At 37.8% G+C, this 18,613-nt stretch overlaps 1 protein-coding gene across 2 annotated transcripts in view; it reads right to left on the bottom strand.

Annotated features, from left to right (window-relative positions):
- Nucleotides 1–18,613, bottom strand: part of NUP54 (nucleoporin 54) — a 210,675-nt gene that overhangs the window by 41,638 nt on the left and 150,424 nt on the right. For both annotated transcript variants that reach the window (XM_033960850.1, XM_033960842.1), the window contains one exon: nt 4,969–5,023. In XM_033960850.1, the coding sequence (XP_033816741.1) occupies nt 4,969–5,023 (55 nt within the window). The remainder of the gene's footprint in view (nt 1–4,968; nt 5,024–18,613) is intronic.

Genomic DNA, 18,613 nt, shown 5'->3' with positions numbered 1-18,613 from the left:
TATTTTATTTGGAACATCTATGAGATTAAAGAGTCAACTTTCAACACACAATAATAAACTTTTGCTAATACTGACAGGGGTTGCCATTCAGCATATTACTGGAAATTGGAAGGATTATATTAAACTTAATTATACCTTTTGGTGGAATTCAGTTTGCCATATTTATAAATTGGAGAGAATGCTTGCTTTACAGCAAGGAAATTATGATAATTTTTTAAAAATATGGGGGCCATTGATTACTGATCAGACACCTTAGGCACCTTTTTATTACATAAGATTATATTCAGTGGGGGGTGGGGATGTATGATATATGTTTTAATTAGTATATTTCTAATGGATGGGATGGAGAGGGGGGTTCTTTTATATGATTTTGACAATAATGATTGAGAATGTCAAGTGATTTTATGAATTTTTGATTGAAAATGAATAAAGATTTACAAAACAAAAATAAATAAATAAAGCTGGCAAATCCCAAAGTTGACCATTTGGAAATGTGGACCTTATGGTGGGAGTTTTGTACTAACCCCCCCCCCCCTTCTACAAGAGGTAAAAGTAGTTCTTAAAACAAAGTAAAATCAGGTCCCTGTGGAAGAGTCTAAGCCGCCACCCTATGAGGCTAATACAGTGCCTGTGGAGCCTCAGGTAGCGCTTCTCTATCTTGTGTTAACAGATTTGGACAAACCTGCTGAAGGATATTACCCAGCGCCATTTGACCCTGCGCTGGTAAAAAGTGCGCCAATTTCTACATTGCACATAATAGTCTATCCTCCCAGCTTTGGAACGTCCAACTCTTAAGAATTGAGGGAAATGCGACTCTGACCCCTCAAGGTGGAATACATGTGCCCAGTAATCACCCAGATACTCAGGATTCTGGATCAGACCCCGAGTCGTTAGATTCGGTGCACGAGCATAATACAGTGCCTGTGAAGACTCCTTTCCGAAGGATGGACGCCCTATTGCGGCTAGAAGAGCTGGAAGTAACACGGATGAGTCCGCAGTTCACACTCATGCCACCACCTTTATCCCCTTACCACCCTATGGTCGGTGCGCTTAGGGACCACCTGGCACAACACCAAATTTTGGTGCAGCTGCTACGGCCCATACTTGAACAACTTATATATGCTAATCAAAGTCCTATCTATGCTGACTAGAGAGCTGCACGGGAACGGGGATGACGGGAATCCCGCGGGACCCGTGGGGATCCCGCGGGTTCCCCCTTTGGGTCACGGGGATCCCGTGGGGACGCCCCCTAGGGTCGCGGGGATCCCGTGGGGACGCCCCCTAGGGTCGCGGGGATCCCGTGGGGACGCCTCCGAGGGTAGCGGGGTTCCTGCGGGGTTGGATCGCAGCGGGGTTGGTCGAGCCGCGAGGGTAGTCTCCTTCTCCTTACCTGCCCTGTCGCAGCACACATCCGAACGGAAATCTTCCCGATGTCAGCGCTGACGTCGGAGGGAGGGCTTAAGCAAAGCCCTCCCTTCCTCCGACGTCAGCGCTGACATCAGGAAGACTTCCGGTCGGCTGTGTGCGGCTGCGGCAGGGCAGGTAGGAAGAAGGCAATGGCGAACGAAAGAGGGGGGAGGGGGCGGTCCGCCCCGAAGAATGTGCACAGCCGGTCAGGTCCCCCGATCGACCGACAACAGGCCCGGCCGACAAACCTCCCTGCCCTGTAGCCGCGAATCTAAATTACCTCTTACAGCAGCTTCACTACTCCAGCTGCTGTAAGAAGGTAATTTAGATCGCGGCTACAGGACAGGGAGATTTGTCCGACCGGGCCTGTTCTGTTGTCGGTCGGGTGCAAAAGCGCCACAAAGGTGGAGGCAGGGAGGGAGGAAAGGTGGAGTGGAAAAGAAAAGACACTTAAGGGGGGAGAAGGCCGCTGAAAGTACTGGGGAAGACAAAGGGGTGGAAAAGAACGCTGAAAGGACATGGGGTAAACGGGAGGAAGGGGGGGGGGGAAGGACCCTGAAAGCACTGGGGAAGACAAAGGGGGGGAGAATGCCACTGAAAGGACATGGGGAAGACAGAGGGGGGAGAAGGCCGCTGAAAGGACATGGGGAAGGCAGAGAGGGGAGAAGGATGCTGCCTGACAGGACATGGGAAAGATGGTGGGGGAGAAGGACACTGAAAGGAAATGGGGAAGAGGGAATGGGAAGAAGACGCTGGCAGGGAAGAAGACAGAGGTGCCAGACTATGGGGGGAGCGGAGGGAAAAAGATGGGTGCCAGACCAATTTGAGAGGGGGGAGAAAGGGAGAGGCACAGTAACAGAGCAAATGGAAGACGCAGAAGGAAGAGAGACAGTGGATGGAAGGAACTGAATGAGAACATGAGGAAAGCAGAAACCAGGCAATAAAGGTAGGAAAAAAAATTTTTTTTTTTTTTTTTTTTTGCTTAAGGATAAAGTAGTATATTAGTTGTGTTGATAAAAATTTATAAACATTAGAGGCTCTGGTAGAAACCCGTTTACAAAGTATGTATTCTTCCCAATTAATATTTCCAAATTAATAAAGTCTTTTTGCTTATTTTTAAATGGGTTTCTACCAGAGCCTTTAATTCAGTAGCATAATTAAATGAAATAACTATTTCTGTAGTTTATAGTGACGGGCGGGGACGTAGGGGATTCCTCGCGGGGACATAGGGGATTCCTCGCGGGGACGGGCGGGGACGGAGGGGATTCCTCGCGGGGACGGGTGGGGATGGAGGGGATTCCTCGCGGGGACGGGTGGGGACGGAGGGATTCCTCGCGGGGACGGGTGGGGACGGAGGGATTCCTCATGGGGACGGGTGGGGACGGGTGGGACTTTGGCGGGGACGGGTGGGGACGGGTAGGATTTCTGTCCCCGCGCAACTCTCTAATGCTGACCCTGTTTGGACCATGTTCAAATCAGCACTATCCCCAATGACACAGTATCATAAGTTAATGCAACCGGATTTTCTAACAAATCATTTATTTGCCCCTAAATTGATTTCCAAAAAGCAAGTATCAATGGAAAAAAGAATAGCAAGTGATCTAATGTCCCAGCTTCGAAATGATAATGCCAGCGTCTATTAGACTTAGAGCTATCTAACTTTTGTAAATGAACTGGGGTCCAAAATGCTCTATGCAACAAGAAAAACCATGTTTGTCTCATAGATACCAACAATGTACATTTCATCCTCCAAGACCAAATCCGTGGCCATTGAGATGCAGTAATTTGATGCTTTATCTCAATGCTCCAAATGTCCCGTAGACCAGCTTTTGGTTTCTTAATTAAAAAGCCAGATATTAATTTGTACCACTGAGAAGCCTGGTGTCCCATAAAGTCCACCTGGAAACATAACATTGGCAAACTATACTGACTATTAAGATTTTTCCATTCAGGGAACCCCACCTGAATAGCCTGCTTCAACTACAACCATCTATAGCTTTGTGATTTGTTAAGACCAAATTTATGTTGCAATTGTGAAAAACCACTTGGAATTCTTTTTTTTTTTTTTCCATTATTTTTTATTTTCAAATTTTACATAAAGTGTACATAATATTTAAAATACAATTGATAATTGCATAGTATCACTTTTATATCTAGTACATTATATCTCTAAATTTGATTTTCCCCCTCACCCTCCCCCACCCTTTTATTACTTAAATATAATATTTCAGAATTTTATCAAAATTATACAACATATTAGAATACAATTGATGGATATTCAATAACATTTTAAATATCTAATACAATATGTTCTACATCAATTTTATCTCTTTTCCCTCCCCCCACCCTTCTATTAGTTTTCATTCATATATTACATTTTATATAATATATTATAATATATTATGTATAAATTATTTTCCTTACCCCCCCTTTATGTGTGTCATAAAAAAAAAAATCCTTAAAAGAAGAAAAGAAGAAGAAATATTCTATTATTTATTCATTACAGTATTTTGCCAATGGCCCCCATATTTTTGTGAATTTAGTATATGTCCCCCTTTGTATTGCTATTGTTCTTTCCATTTTAAATATGTGACATGTTGTATTCCACCAAAATGTATAATTTAGGTTTTTGTAATTCTTCCAGTTGTTAGTTATATGTTGAATGGCAACCCCTGTCATAATTAATAAAAGCTTGTTATTTTCTGGTGAAATTTGACTTTTTTTTCTCATCATTGTTCCAAATAAAATTGTATCATACGATATTGCAATATAATTTTCCATCAATTTATTAATTTGTGGCCAAATTGAATTCCAAAAAATTTTTATATAGGGACAATGATATAATAAATGATTCCACTTGGAATTCTTAATCACCCTCTCCAGAGATAATGACAGGGAAAGAGCTTGTAAAATGTCAGCCTTCTGATCTCCTGAAAATAGAAATATGCTTTTTGGACACTTTATGGCCTAAGGGGCTGATTCAGCAGGTTGAATGGGTGGTGTTCTTTAGATGAGTGGCAGCGCTCTGCAGGATGCGAGTCAGCAGTTTTGTTACAATCCTGGTTAGCTGTTACAGCATCGGGGCCCAGAAGTGCTACCGGAAGTCGGGTCTTGCTGTTCTTTTTAAGCAAGGGGCATGTCTTGTGCACGGAAGAGGAGCAGAGTTTTCAGTTTATTTTCCCTGAGAAAGCCTTTAAGAGGCTAAACAAGGCACTTGTTGGAATTGGGGAATGGCTGCTGGATATTTCATCTTGTAATCGCCGTGCTGTTTTCATCAGAGTCTGGCTATATATCTTCAATACGGTGATTCCAGACTATGGTTGCCAAACTAAGTAAAACTTTCTGTTTTTGTTTTTTCTGTGCACAGTGATAATTACATTTCTGTGGTGGTGGAGTTTTTTTTTGCCAATGATATGAATATAAGCAGATTGAAACACTAAATCATTATTGATAGTTGACCTTTTCTTAACCATTCTTAACCTTATGAATTGGATGGTATATAAAAATGCAGTTATTATTGTTTAAAAAATAAAAGTACCATTGGGAAATCCAAAGACTTACTTCTCTGGGTCCGGATTGTCCACCTTGGCTTGTTCCCAAATAATTGGATCTACACCTGTAAGACAAGGAGAGAATCTTAACAAAAAATAAAATTGAACAACAACTTTATGGTTTTCAAAGTTTATCATCAAAAATTAAAGAAGTTACACTATAACAAAGTAACATAATAAATTACAGCTCAATGTTAAGTAAGCAAAATGTAAAGAAGTGTTTTAATTTAAACAAAGCCTGAAAGCCAGTTCTCAAAAGAAGTACACTCCAGTGTCATATCACAGATTGAACAATGGCTAGGTTTCTTATGGTCCACTGTAGTCAAAGAATGAGTTGTCCACATATCTGATTTACAAATAAATAAATAAATAAAATCTTGTGAGGACCTGCATGTGGCTTACTGGTAGAGCTGCTGCCTCTGCATCCAGTCTTGCTCCTTGTGACCCTGGGCAAGTCACTTTATCCTCCAGTGCCCACCACTTTAAATGTCAGCTTTGAAATGTCAAAGTCACAAAAAAGCAGTATACAAGTCCCCATTCCTTTTACCCTTTGTTTTATTTTAATCGCACAACAGTTTTTACAATAATTCATGTTATATCCCCTTCCTACTTACCTGATTTAGGATTGCTGAAGAGTCAATGAATTTTGAAAGGTCTATTACTTGTTTCCATCTGCTCTTAAAATACATTTTAAGCGCTGACAGCATCTTTCTCCTAAGAAGCTGCAAAGGAAAGATTAGGTTCTTATCTCGGCAATCTTTCTGTTAGACACTCTATTCCTGAACTTGTGGGTAGTTAACCTCTTCTTGTGAAAACTCTTGAAGGGAGCTTCATTTGCATTCTTTTGCTCCTCCTCCCAATCCCTCTGTGCTGTCCTTCAATTCCTCAGTTCATACCAAAGCAAACGGTCAGTTCTGGAGAGGAAATAGAATAGGGAGGGGTACAGGAACATTTCCCAAGAGACATGTCTGTTCTGCTCATATCATATAACAGATAAACAAAATGTAACCATTTGCAATACATAACAAGGAGAAAAACAAACAACTTGAGTGCAATCTTCACTAAAAGTGTGGGAGATTTTATAGACACCCCCTAAATTCTTCAACATGATAGTTATGGCCTCTATCCTTGTCAAGGCTAGACAAAAGAAAGAAACCAGATGTCTGAAATGCCAGGCCTTACTGAGGCAGTAAGCAGGAAAATTCATAGCCGACAGGATGGGCTTCAGGAATAGAGTGCCTGACTAGTAGAAAAAAAGATTACTAAGGTAAGAACCTAATCTTTCCTTCTAGTACAACAGACACTATTCCTGAACTTGCGGGACTTATCAAAGCAGTCCCCTGAGCTTAGGGTGGGATAGATGAGCTAGCCGTTAGAACCGAAGAACCAAATGTAGAGTCCTGTTAGGAGACTTAGAGGGGATATGATAGAGACTTACAAGATCATGAAGGGCATAGAGAGAGTAGAGAGGGACAGATTCTTCAAACTTTCAAAAAATAAAAGAACAAGAGGGCATTTGGAAAAGTTGAAAGGGGACAGATTCAAAACGAATGCTAGGAAGTTCTTCTTTACCCAACATGTGGTGGACACCTGGAATGCGCTTCCGGAAGACATAATAGGGCAGAGTACGGTACTGGGGTTTAAGAAAGGATTGGACAATTTCCTGCTGGAAAAGGGGATAGAGGGGAAGGGGAATAGATAAGAGGATTATTGCAAAGGTCCTGGACCTGTTGGGCCGCCGCGTGAGCGGACTGCTGGGCACGATGGACCTCAGGTCTGACCCAGCGGAGGCATGGCTTATGTTCTTATGTTATGTTTGGCCACCATATCTACTCTGTAAAACCTCATAAACGTATGCAGAGACGACCAAGTGACGGCTCTACAAATTTCTTCTGGGGAAATCGAAGAAGATGCCGCCTATGAGGAAGCAATACTTCTAATCAAAAGTGCCTTCATAGATATAGGCGGATGTTTCCCACTTCCAATATAGGCTGAAGAAATAGCCATACAGATCCATCCTGAAATAGTCACTTTTGAGGCTGGTTGACCCTTATTGGCCGCTCTAGTCAGTAAAAACAGATGATCTGATAACCAAAATTTATTCATAATTTCCTGGTACCACAATAAGATTCTGCACACATCCAATGATTTAAAAAACCTGATTAATTTTTCTTGAATCAGAGGGTGGAGACAGGCAAACGTACTTCCTGGTTAATGTAAAAGCTGGAAATCACTTTCAGCAAAAATGATGGGACTGTACACAAGACCATGCCTGAATCCGTAATCCTAAGAAAAGGATCTCTGCAGGACGCTTAAAGTTGTTGTTGGTTTTTTTTTAAATTCTTTATTCATTTTAAAACATACAAGTGTACAGAAAAACATCCATAATAATTTCAATACAACATTTGAAAATCTTTACCAAATCATCTGGAACAATAATTTAAATCCCCTCCCTCCCACCCTTCTTGAAAAAAAAAATAAAAATTTTTAAATCAAAATCTCAACAGAAAATATACCACCCCCCACCCCCAGTGTGTAGAAATAATCTACCATAGAAAGTGATGTCTACTCATTATAATATTTTTCCATTGGCCCCCAGATCTTTATGAAATTATTGTAAGTCCCTCTCTGCGTAGCAATAGCTCTTTCCATCTTATAAATATGGCATAACGAGTTCCACCAAAATGTATAATTGAGATTAGAGTAGTTTTTTCAATTATTGGTAATATGCTGAATGGCGACCCCTGGCATGATTAACAAAAGTTTGTTATTATATGATGAAATTTGACTTTTTTTCCTCATAGATATACCAAACAGAACAGTGTCATAAGATAACGCAACATGGTTTTCTAGAAGACAGTTAACTTGAGACCAAATTGAATTTCAAAATAACATAATATAGGGACAATAAAAAATTAAATGATCCAATGTCCCTACTTCAAGATTACAGTGCCAGCATCTATTAGATTTAGAGCAATCCAACTTTTGTAAATGAACTGGGGTCCAAAAAAGAAAGGCTGCAACTTATACAAAATACCACTGTGAAGCTAATTTACAAAGCTAAAAAATATGATCATGTTACCCCACTGCTGATTAAATCCCATTGGCTTCCGATAAGCCATCGCATCACCTTTAAATTACTGCTTTTGATGTTTAAAGCTTTAAACTTTAATGAACCCCAATTTATTAACAGATGGCTTATCCCTTATAGTATAACACGATCACTTCGTTCAACTTCATTTAATCTTCTTTCCGTGCCTTCAATTAAAATGATAGGAACTAGAAGACACGACATGTTCTCAGTTATGGCCCCACATTCATGGAATCTTTTACCACAATACATTAGAGAACTAAAAGATCTAACACTGTTTAAAAAAACGTTAAAAACCTTTCTTTTTAAAGATGCATATGGATCTTAGGACACTAAAAAATCGATTATTTTTTAACTGCAACCTGGAGTTTTTTTTTTTTTTTTTTTTTTTTTAAACAGCTATTATTACCCCTCTTCTTGTTCTTCCCTTTTGTTTTTTCTTCTCTTCTATCAAAAATTGTAACTATTCCCCCTCTTAACCACACATGTCTTGTAAGTCTTACCCACAAAATTATTTTAAAGTTATGTCTACACTCAGTTTGTTAAGTTTGTTAAATTTTAACTAACAACAAATTTGTTTTTATGTCAACATTAACATTTTATTTGTTTAATTTATTAATATATGTTATTATTATTGTACATCGCCTAGTAATTTAAATAGGCGATTCATCAAGAATAAATAAACTTGAACTTGAACTTATGCAATAAAAAGAACCAAGTTTGCCTCATAGATGCTGACACTGTACATCTCATTCTCCAAGACCAAATTCGTGGCCATTGAGATGCAGAAATTTGCTGCTTAATCTCAATGCTCCAAATGTATCTTAAGACCATTTTTAGGCTTTTTATTTATATATCCAGATATTAATTTATACCACAATGCGGCTTAATGACCCAGGAAGTCTGCTTGAAAACATAGGAACTCCAGACTAAATTGATTATCAAGCTTTTTCCATTCAGGAAACCCCACCTGAATAGCCTGCTTCAGCTGCAACCATTTAAAACTTTGTGATTTATTGAGACCAAATCTATGTTGTAACTGTGAAAAATCAAGCAGCTTACCATCTGAAATAACATCATTTAGAGTTCGTATGCCTGCAATAATCCTTCCATAGAATTTTATTGCTGCCAATTTGAATCTTGGAGTTTATCCATAAAGATTGATTTGTAGATTTATTTTTATTTATTTTTATTCTTTATTCATTTTTAAACTTTCAACAAGTGTACAATATAAGTAATACATAGATTTACTAACATCACTTGATAAATCTATCAAGATAATAACAAATGTATATATATCTAAACCCTTCTCCCCCCCTCCCTTTCCATACAATTATTTAATTAAATCAATCTTTGTCATATTTCTTTTTTTTTTTTTTTTACATTTTCTTTCATTTATATAAACCCTCCCCTTTCCCCTCCAATCATAAATAATGTTTAAAAAATTGTGTTTATTCATTACAAAACAATGTCAATGGCCCCCATATTTCATTAAACCTTTTATAATTTCCATTTTGTATTGCTATTGAACGTTCCATTCTATATATGTGACATAGTGAATTCCACCAGAAATTAAAATTAAGTCCAGTGTGATCTTTCCAATTTGCAGTAATATGTTGCATGGCAACTCCTGTCATAATCAATAAAAGTTTGTTATTACTTGCCGATATCTGACTCTTTTTCCTCATAGATATGCCAAATATCACAGTATCATAAGTTAATGCTACAGGATTATCTAATAAAGAATTTATTTGATCCCAGATCGAATTCCAAAAGGCTAATATATAGGGACAGAAAAATAAAAGATGATCCAAAGTCCCTACATCAAGCTTACAATGCCAGCATCTATTAGACAATGAATTATTTAATTTTTGTAATCTAACAGGGGTCCAAAATTCTCTATGCAAAAGAAAAAACCAAGTTTGTCTCATAGATGCTGACAGTGTACATCAGGGGTGTCAAAGTCGGTCCTCGAGGGCCGGAATCCAGTCGGGTTTTCAGGATTTCCCCAATGAATATGCATGATATCTGTTTGCATGCACTGCTTTCAATACATATTCATTGGGGGAAATCCTAAAAATCCGACTGGATTCCGGCCCTCGAGGACCGACTTTGACACCTGTGGTGTACATCTTATTCTCCAAGACCAAATTTGTGGCCATTGAGATGCCAAAATTTGATGCTTAATCTCAATGCTCCAAATATCCCTAAGACCATTTTTAGGTTTTTTATTAACCAATTCACTAATAACTTTATACCACTGTGCGGCCTGGTGACCCAGAAAATCTGCCTGGAAGCATAAAAATTCCATGCTGTATTGAGAATTTAAAGTTTTCCATTCAGGGAACCCTGCCTGAATGGCCTGCTTCAATTGCAACCATTTATAAAATTGTGATTTATTCAGTCCAAATTTATTTTGCAATTGTGTAAACTCAAGCATTTTTCCATTTGAAATAACATCATTTAAAGTTCGTATTCCTGCATTTAACCAATGCCTCCAGACAATCTTAGTTCCGCCAATTTGAATCTTGGAGTTTAGCCATATAGATTGATTTGTCGATTTACTAATAGGAATTTCAGTTAAATTACTTACATACCTCAGAGTTTTCCATGTATCTAATAAAAGTTTATTTTCTTTATACAATCTGGGCATCTTGATACTGAGAATGTGACAAAGATGTAAAGGAGACAGGAGTCGCCATTCCAAGTATAACCAATCTGGAGTGTATTCAATGAGATCTGGGAGGACCCAATACATACCTTGACGTAAAATATAGGCCTGATGATACCTATAGAAATTTGGGAAATTTACCCCACCCTCCTTAATTGATTTCTGTAAAGATACCAAAGCAATTCTAGGTGTTTTGCCAAGCCAAACAAACTTAATAATTATTGCATTCAATTTTTTATAAAAAGAGTTCTGAAAAAATACCGGAATCATACACATTTGATAGCAAACCACAGGCAATATCATCATTTTTATGGTTTGAATTCTCCCCCACCAAGATATATGTAACGGATTTCATTGTTCACATAATTCCGAAACCTTTTTTAATAAAAATTTTTCATTTTCTTTTATTGTATCCTCTATTGAATTTTTAATCCAAATTCCTAAATATTTTAATCCATCCTCTTTCCAAACAAAAGGAAATGAATCAAACATAGATTTTATGCAATGCACATTAAGCGAAAGAGTTCAGATTTATTCCAATTAATTTTATATCCTGAAAACATTCCAAACCTTTCAATCAATTCTAACAAACACGGTATAGTTGAACCTGGATTGCGCAAATATAATAAAGTATCATCCGCATAAGCAGATAATTTGTATTCCCATTCTTTCAGGGGAATACCCTGTATCCCCTTTGTCTGATTAATAGCTATCAATAAGGGTTCTAAAACAATATCAAACAGCAAAGGAGATAATGGACATCCTTGTCTAACTCCTCTATGTAATTTAAAACTTTCAGATAAATTATTATTAATATATAGTCTTGCCATAGGGGAGCTATACAAAGTTTTAATTATTTGAATAAAACCAGGACCTATACCAAATCAATCCAAAGCCTGAAACATGAATGACCATTCTACCCTATCAAAAGCTTTTTCTGCATCTAATGAAAGAGCAAAAGCTGGTTCATTCATCATTTTAGTTATATTTAAAGTATGAAACGTCAGTCTTGTATTGTTAGAAGAATGTTTGTTAGCAACGAAACCCGTTTGATGTACATCAATTATGTAAGGGAGAGCCTTTGCCAATCTTAATGCCAGAGCCTTAGCCAATAATTTTCCATCCACATTAATTAATGATATTGGTCTGTAATTTGATACCATAGTGGGGTCTTTATTTGGCTTTGGCAAAACAATCACCACAGATTCTGCCATAGTACTTTTAATACAACCTTTATTAAGTTGAAACTGATATAAATTTAGTAAATAGGGTAATAAAGAATTTTGAAATGTTTTATAGAATTCCACAGTAAAACCATCCCCACCTGGAGCGGATCCAACTCTAAGAGACTTCAATGCTGTTTCTAATTCTTTTAATGATATAGGTTCTTCTAAACTTCTTTTTATATGATCAGGAAGTTTTGGACCCTCAAGAAGATTTAAAAATTCCATACCTTTTGGAACTTTATCATCAGAAGACTCGGAAGAATACAACTCTTTGTAAAAAGCCAAAAATTGATTTAAAATACTACTAGTTTGATTATGCATATTTCCTTTCTCATCTTTTATTGCAATTATTTTTATTCTTCTCTTTTTTGCTTTAAGATAATTTGCAAGTAAATTTCCTGCCTTATTAGATTTTCCATAATATAAGGTTTGCAAAGAAAACAAATCTTTCCTTGCCATTTTTGAAGAAATTTCGTTATATTTACCTTTAGCCTTTAATAAATTTTGCAAATTTTCATGATTCCACTCATCTATTAGTTTGGATTCCAGTAATTTAATTTCTTTTTATAAATCTGAAAATTGTTTAATAAGTTGTTTTTTAATATATGCAGAATAAGAAATAATATTACCTCTTATAGTAGCTTTAAATGCATCCCATAAAATTTCCGCATTAATATCTGCTGAAGTATTTATTTGGAAAAATTCCAAAATTTTTAACTTAATTTCTTCAAAAAAAATTGAATCCGAAACCAATGCATTATCAAACCTCCATAATGATCTATTACAGTGGTTCCCAACCCTGTCCTGGAGGACCACCAGGCCAATCGGGTTTTCAGGCTAGCCCTAATGAATATGCATGGAGCAGATTTGCATGCCTGTCACGTCCATTATATGCAAATCTCTCATGCATATTCATTAGGGCTAGCCTGAAAACCTGATTGGCCTGGTGGTCCTCCAGGACAGGGTTGGGAATCACTGCTCTATTATATTCATTATTATCTAGTGTAAGTGTAATCCACACTCCTCCATGATCAGACAAAATAATTGGATCAATGGAAGCTTGTGTCACTTGTTGCACTATGGAATTTGATACCAATATGTAATCAATTCTTGAAAAAGATTTATGAACTGGTGAGCAAAAAGAGAATTCCTGATCATTAAAATGAAGAATACGCCATATATCTTTCAAATTACAAGTTTTCACCAAATTATCTAACCCTAATGATTTTATATTTTTGCTTGGTTTTTTATCCAAAAAAGAATCCATAACAGCATTAAAATCTCCAGCTACTATTAAATTAGAAGCAGCCAGTGGGAGTATTAATTTTTGTATATTAGTAAAAAAATCATTTTGATTCGAATTCGGGGCATATATATTTAGTAAAGTCAAAGTATTATTTCCCATTCTCATTTCCACTTGTATCCATCTCCCTAAAGGATCAAAATCTATCATTTTAAATAAAGCTAAACATTTTTTGCTCACTAATATAACCACTCCAGCCTTTTTCCCTACTGCAGGAGCGAAAAAACAGTATTTCACCCAATTATCTTCTAGCTTTCTGGATTCAACCACTGACAAATGTGTCTCTTGAATATAGTACACATCAGCCTGTTGCCTCTTTAAAAATGCTAACATCCTCTTTACTGGGTGATTAAGGCCATTAACATTGAGTGAAAAGATTTTAATCTCCATCAAACCAAATAATTTTTACAAAATCTTTTCCATTTATTATAACTAAACCAAAGCCTGAAATCACTTGAAATGAAAAAACACCATTTTCATCTGTAACCCACTCCATAACATCTCTATCCCAATTCTCATATTCCCTTATACCCCATCCCAACCCTCCCTCTCCCACCCTTAATATAGACTGATACAACCTGAAACTGCACATACAAGACTAAGTAAAGCAAATAAAGCTCTATACAGACCTCAATTATAAACACTAATGTCTGTAATAATCATATATACGTTCTCATATAGTAAATGTGAATTTTTTAAAATATGGAAATCAAAATAAAAACCAAAATAGAGGACTTCCATTTTCAGTATAATAATAAAAGATGATGTCAATCTCAAATATATTTGTTAAAGAATTACTTATAATAAACCCTTAAATATAAATTAAATATTACTAATGTATTTTCATTCATATATTTTTTTTTCCACATTAGTATCTTATCTTTATAAATAAAGTTTTCTAATAATATCTTTATAAGATATATAAAGGATATGAAAATAATTTTCGCTTAACAGCCATTTTTTTTTTTTAAGAACAAGATATTAAAGGTTCTCAGAGAAATAAACTGTCAGCTGCTTCAGTGTTCCATTGCACCGTTATCATTACCATTCAAATAAAACATAGTCAAACTGTCAATATAAAGATTCTCAATTAAATCAAGGATGAATAATCAAATAAAATCAAAGACAATGAAAGAGAATCATTTTCATGAAGGGAATAAGTTCAATTAAACTGACATCGGCTGTTCCCTTTGATTTAGATACATTTCCAACTTCACAGGCTCATCAAAGCTCATAGTTTTATTGTCAATAGTTATTTTCATAATCGCAGGGTATATCAGCCCGAATCTAGCTCCGATGTCTCTCAGTTTCGGCCTCATGTCCAAAAATTTTTTCCTTTTATCTGACGTTGTTTTAGCAAAGTCAGGAACAATGTGTACTTTGGCATCCTGACATTTTAAATTTGCATGCTCTTTAGCCATTCGTAACACCTCTAAAACTTGTTGGTGCCTTAGCAACTTGAATATTATGGGGCGAGGACCTGTTAAAGTATCAGGTCTTCTCATTGGTATGCGATGTGCACGCTCAATTTCTATCGGGTATTTAGATTTGAGAGGCAGGACTTTCATCAAAAAGTTTTCAACGAATGAGACAGGGTTGTTTTTCTCCACCCCTTCCGGTACGCCGAAAAGTCTCAGGTTACTCCACCTCATGCGATTCTGGCAGTCCTCCACCTCCCTGGTGAGTGTAAAGATTTTATTTCTGTCCAGTTTATATTGCCTTCTTTCATTTTCAAAACTGTCCATTCGCATTTCTAATTTTGTTGTTTTAATTTCCAGCACTTCGGTTCTTTTATTTAAAGTTGTTACTTCCTCTTGTATACCATCCAGTTTTTTAGCATTTTTCAAAAGAATATCTTTTATTTCTTGTAGTTCTTTCCATAAATCGATGTTGTTTTTTTCCCTTGACAACGGACATTTCGACGGTGTCGCCGGTTCCGGCTTAGATCTCTTGACACTGCCGGTATTTGAAGCCACCAAATCGGATTTACTCTGTTTTCCTGAAGCCATCTCGTTGTTTATTTCTTCGTTTTATACTTTAATTGAAATTTTTATTTTCGTATTTTATGTCAATAATGTCTGTTAATACAGAGCCTCTGCCTTACCCGTCCATTCTCGCGCACTCTCAAGCCACGCCCCGATTTGTAGATTTATTAATTGGAATAGGTGTTACATTACTAATGTATCTCAATGTTTTCCATGTATCATTTAAAATTCTGTTATCTTGATATCTTCTAGGTATGTTAATACTAGGAATATGAGCTAAATGTAAAGGAAACAAAAGATGCCATTCTAAATATAACCAATCAGGTGCATTATCAATAAGTTCTGGGAGGATCCAATACATACCCTGACACATAATATAGGCCTGATGATACCTATAAAAATTTGGAAAATTTACCCCCCCTCCACAATTGGCTTTTAAAGAGATACTAAAGCAATTCTGGGATGTTTACCAAGCCAAAGAAACTTTGTAAGGATACCATTAAGCTTTTTATAGAAGGACCCCTGAAAAAAAACTGGTATCATACTCATTTGATAACAAACTACAGGCAATATCATCATTTTAATAGTTTGAACTCTCCCCCACCAAGAAAGATGTAAAGGATTCCATTGTTCACATAACTGTAACTCTTTTTAATAAGAGTTTCATTCTCTTTTACTGTGTCATCAAGAGTATTTTTTTATCATTATACCTAAATATTTTAAGCCTTCATCTTTCCATATAAATGGAAAACATAAGAACATAAGAACATAAGAAGTTGCCTCCGCTGAGGCAGACCAGAGGTCCATCTTGCCCAGCGGTCCGCTCCCGCGGCGGCCCATCAGGCCCATTGCCTATCCCTATCCCAGACTATCCCTATAACCTACCGCTACTCTTATCTGTACCCTTCAATTCCTTTATCCTCTAGGAACCTATCCAAACCTTCTTTGAAGCCTTGTAACGTGCTCCGGCCTATCACAGCCTCCGGAAGTGCGTTCCATGTGTCCACCACCCTCTGGGTGAAAAAGAACTTTCTGGCATTTGTTTTAAACCTGTCTCCTTTTAATTTTTCCGAGTGCCCCCTTGTACTTGTGGTTCCCCGTAATCTGAAAAATCTGTCCCTGTCTACTTTTTCTATACCCTTCAGGATCTTGAAGGTTTCTATCATGTCTCCTCTAAGTCTCCGCTTTTCCAGGGAGAACAGCCCCAGCTTTTTCAGTCTGTCAGTATATGAGAGGTTTTCCATACCTCTTATCAGTTTAGTTGCTCTTCTCTGGACTCCCTCAAGTACCGCCATGTCCTTTTTGAGGTACGGCGACCAATATTGGACACAGTACTCCAGATGCGGTCGCACCATTGCACGATACAGCGGCAGGATGACCTCCTTTGTCCTGGTCGTGATACCCTTCTTAATGATACCCAACATTTTGTTTGCTTTTCTTGAGGCTGTGGCGCACTGTGCCGACGCCTTTAAAGACGTGTCCACCATCACTCCCAGGTCTCTTTCAAGGTTACTTACCCCTAGCAGTGATCCTCCCATTTTGTAGCTGAACATCGGGTTCTTTTTCCCTACATGCATGACCTTGCATTTCCCTACATTAAAGTTCATTTGCCATTTTTTGGCCCATTCTTCTAGCATCGTTAGGTCCCTTTGCAGATCTTCGCAGTCTTCCATGGTTTCAACCCTGCGGTAGAGTTTGGTGTCATCCGCAAATTTAATAACTTCGCAATTTGTTCCCGCCTCCAGGTCATTAATAAATATATTGAACAGGAGCGGTCCCAGCACCGACCCCTGCGGAACTCCGCTCGTGACCCCATGCCAGTCTGAGTAATGGCCCTTCACTCCAACCCTCTGTTTCCTGTCTGCCAGCCAGTTTTTGATCCATCGATGAACCTCCCCTTGCACCCTGTGTCTCCACAGCTTTTTAAGCAGTCTTTCGTGCGGTACCTTGTCAAAGGCTTTTTGAAAGTCAAGGTAAATGATGTCAATGGATTCCCCTTTATCCACCTGTCTGTTTACCCCCTCAAAGAAGTACAATAAGTTTGTGAGGCATGACCTACCCTTGCAGAAGCCGTGCTGGCTCGACTTTAGCTGTCCATTGTTTTCTATGTGTTCACAGACACTGTCCTTAATCAGCGCTTCCATCATTTTTCCCGGGACCGAGGTCAAGCTCACCGGTCTGTAGTTCCCCGGGTCCCCCCCTTGAACCCTTCTTGAAGATGGGTGTGACATTTGCAATTTTCCAATCCTCCGGGATCTCTCCGGTTTTTAAGGATAGGTTACATATTTGGCGAAGTGGCTCTGCTATTACGTTCCTTAGTTCCTTGAGTACCCTTGGGTGAATGCCGTCCGGACCTGGCGATTTGTCGCTCTTTAGTCTGTCTATCTGCTTGAGGACATCCTCTTGGCTTACCTCTAGTTGGACCAGCTTTTCATCCCGATCCCCATTTACGATGTCCTCCGGTTCCGGAATATTGGATGTATCCTCCCTCGTGAAGACTGACGTGAAGAACTTATTTAACCTGTCTGCTATCTCTTTGTCCTCTTTTACCACTCCTTTTTTGTCTCCATCATCCAGTGGCCCCACTTCTTCCCTTGCCGGTTGCTTCCCCTTCACATATCTGAAGAACGATTTGAAGTTTGTTGCTTCCCCCGCCAGTCTCTCCTCAAATAATCCTTTAGAACAATGCACATTTAGAGGAAGAATTTCTGACTTACTCCAATTGATTTTATATTCTGAAAATTTTCCAAAAGTATCAATCAGTTCCAATAAACATGGAATGGTAGTCTCTGGATTCCTCAAATAAAGCAGAATATCACCTGCATATGCTGAAACTTTATATTCCCAATCTGAAAAAGGAATACCCACTATCCCCTTTGCTTGATGAATAGCTAATAATAAGGGTTCTAATACAACATCAAACAACAAAGGAGATAAAGGACAGCCTTGTCTAACTCCCCTCTGCAAATCAAACCGTTCAGATAAATTATTATTAATATTTAATCTTGCAGAAGGAGAGCTATACAATGTTTTAATCATTTGTATGAATCCAGAACCTATACCAAACCATTCCAAAGCCTGATACATAAATTTCCATTCAACCCTATCAAAAGCTTTCTCTGTATCCAAAGAAACAGAAAAAGCCGGATCTTTCATATCTTTGGTTATATTTAACATATGTAACGCTAATCTAGAATTATTAGAGGAATGTCTTTTAACAACAAATCCTGTTTGATGCATATCAATAATATGAGGGAGAGCCTTGGCCAAGCGTAAAGCCAATATCTTAGCCAATATTTTCCCATCCACATTTATTCATGAGATAGGCCTGTAATTTGAAACCAAAGTAGAATCTCTATTTGGCTTTGGCAACACAATA

Source organism: Geotrypetes seraphini, chromosome 1, assembly GCF_902459505.1.
Source record: "Geotrypetes seraphini chromosome 1, aGeoSer1.1, whole genome shotgun sequence".
Lineage (NCBI taxonomy): Eukaryota > Metazoa > Chordata > Amphibia > Gymnophiona > Dermophiidae > Geotrypetes > Geotrypetes seraphini.
Note: the sequence above shows the minus strand (reverse complement) of the source record. Positions and strands in the feature narration are given on the sequence as shown.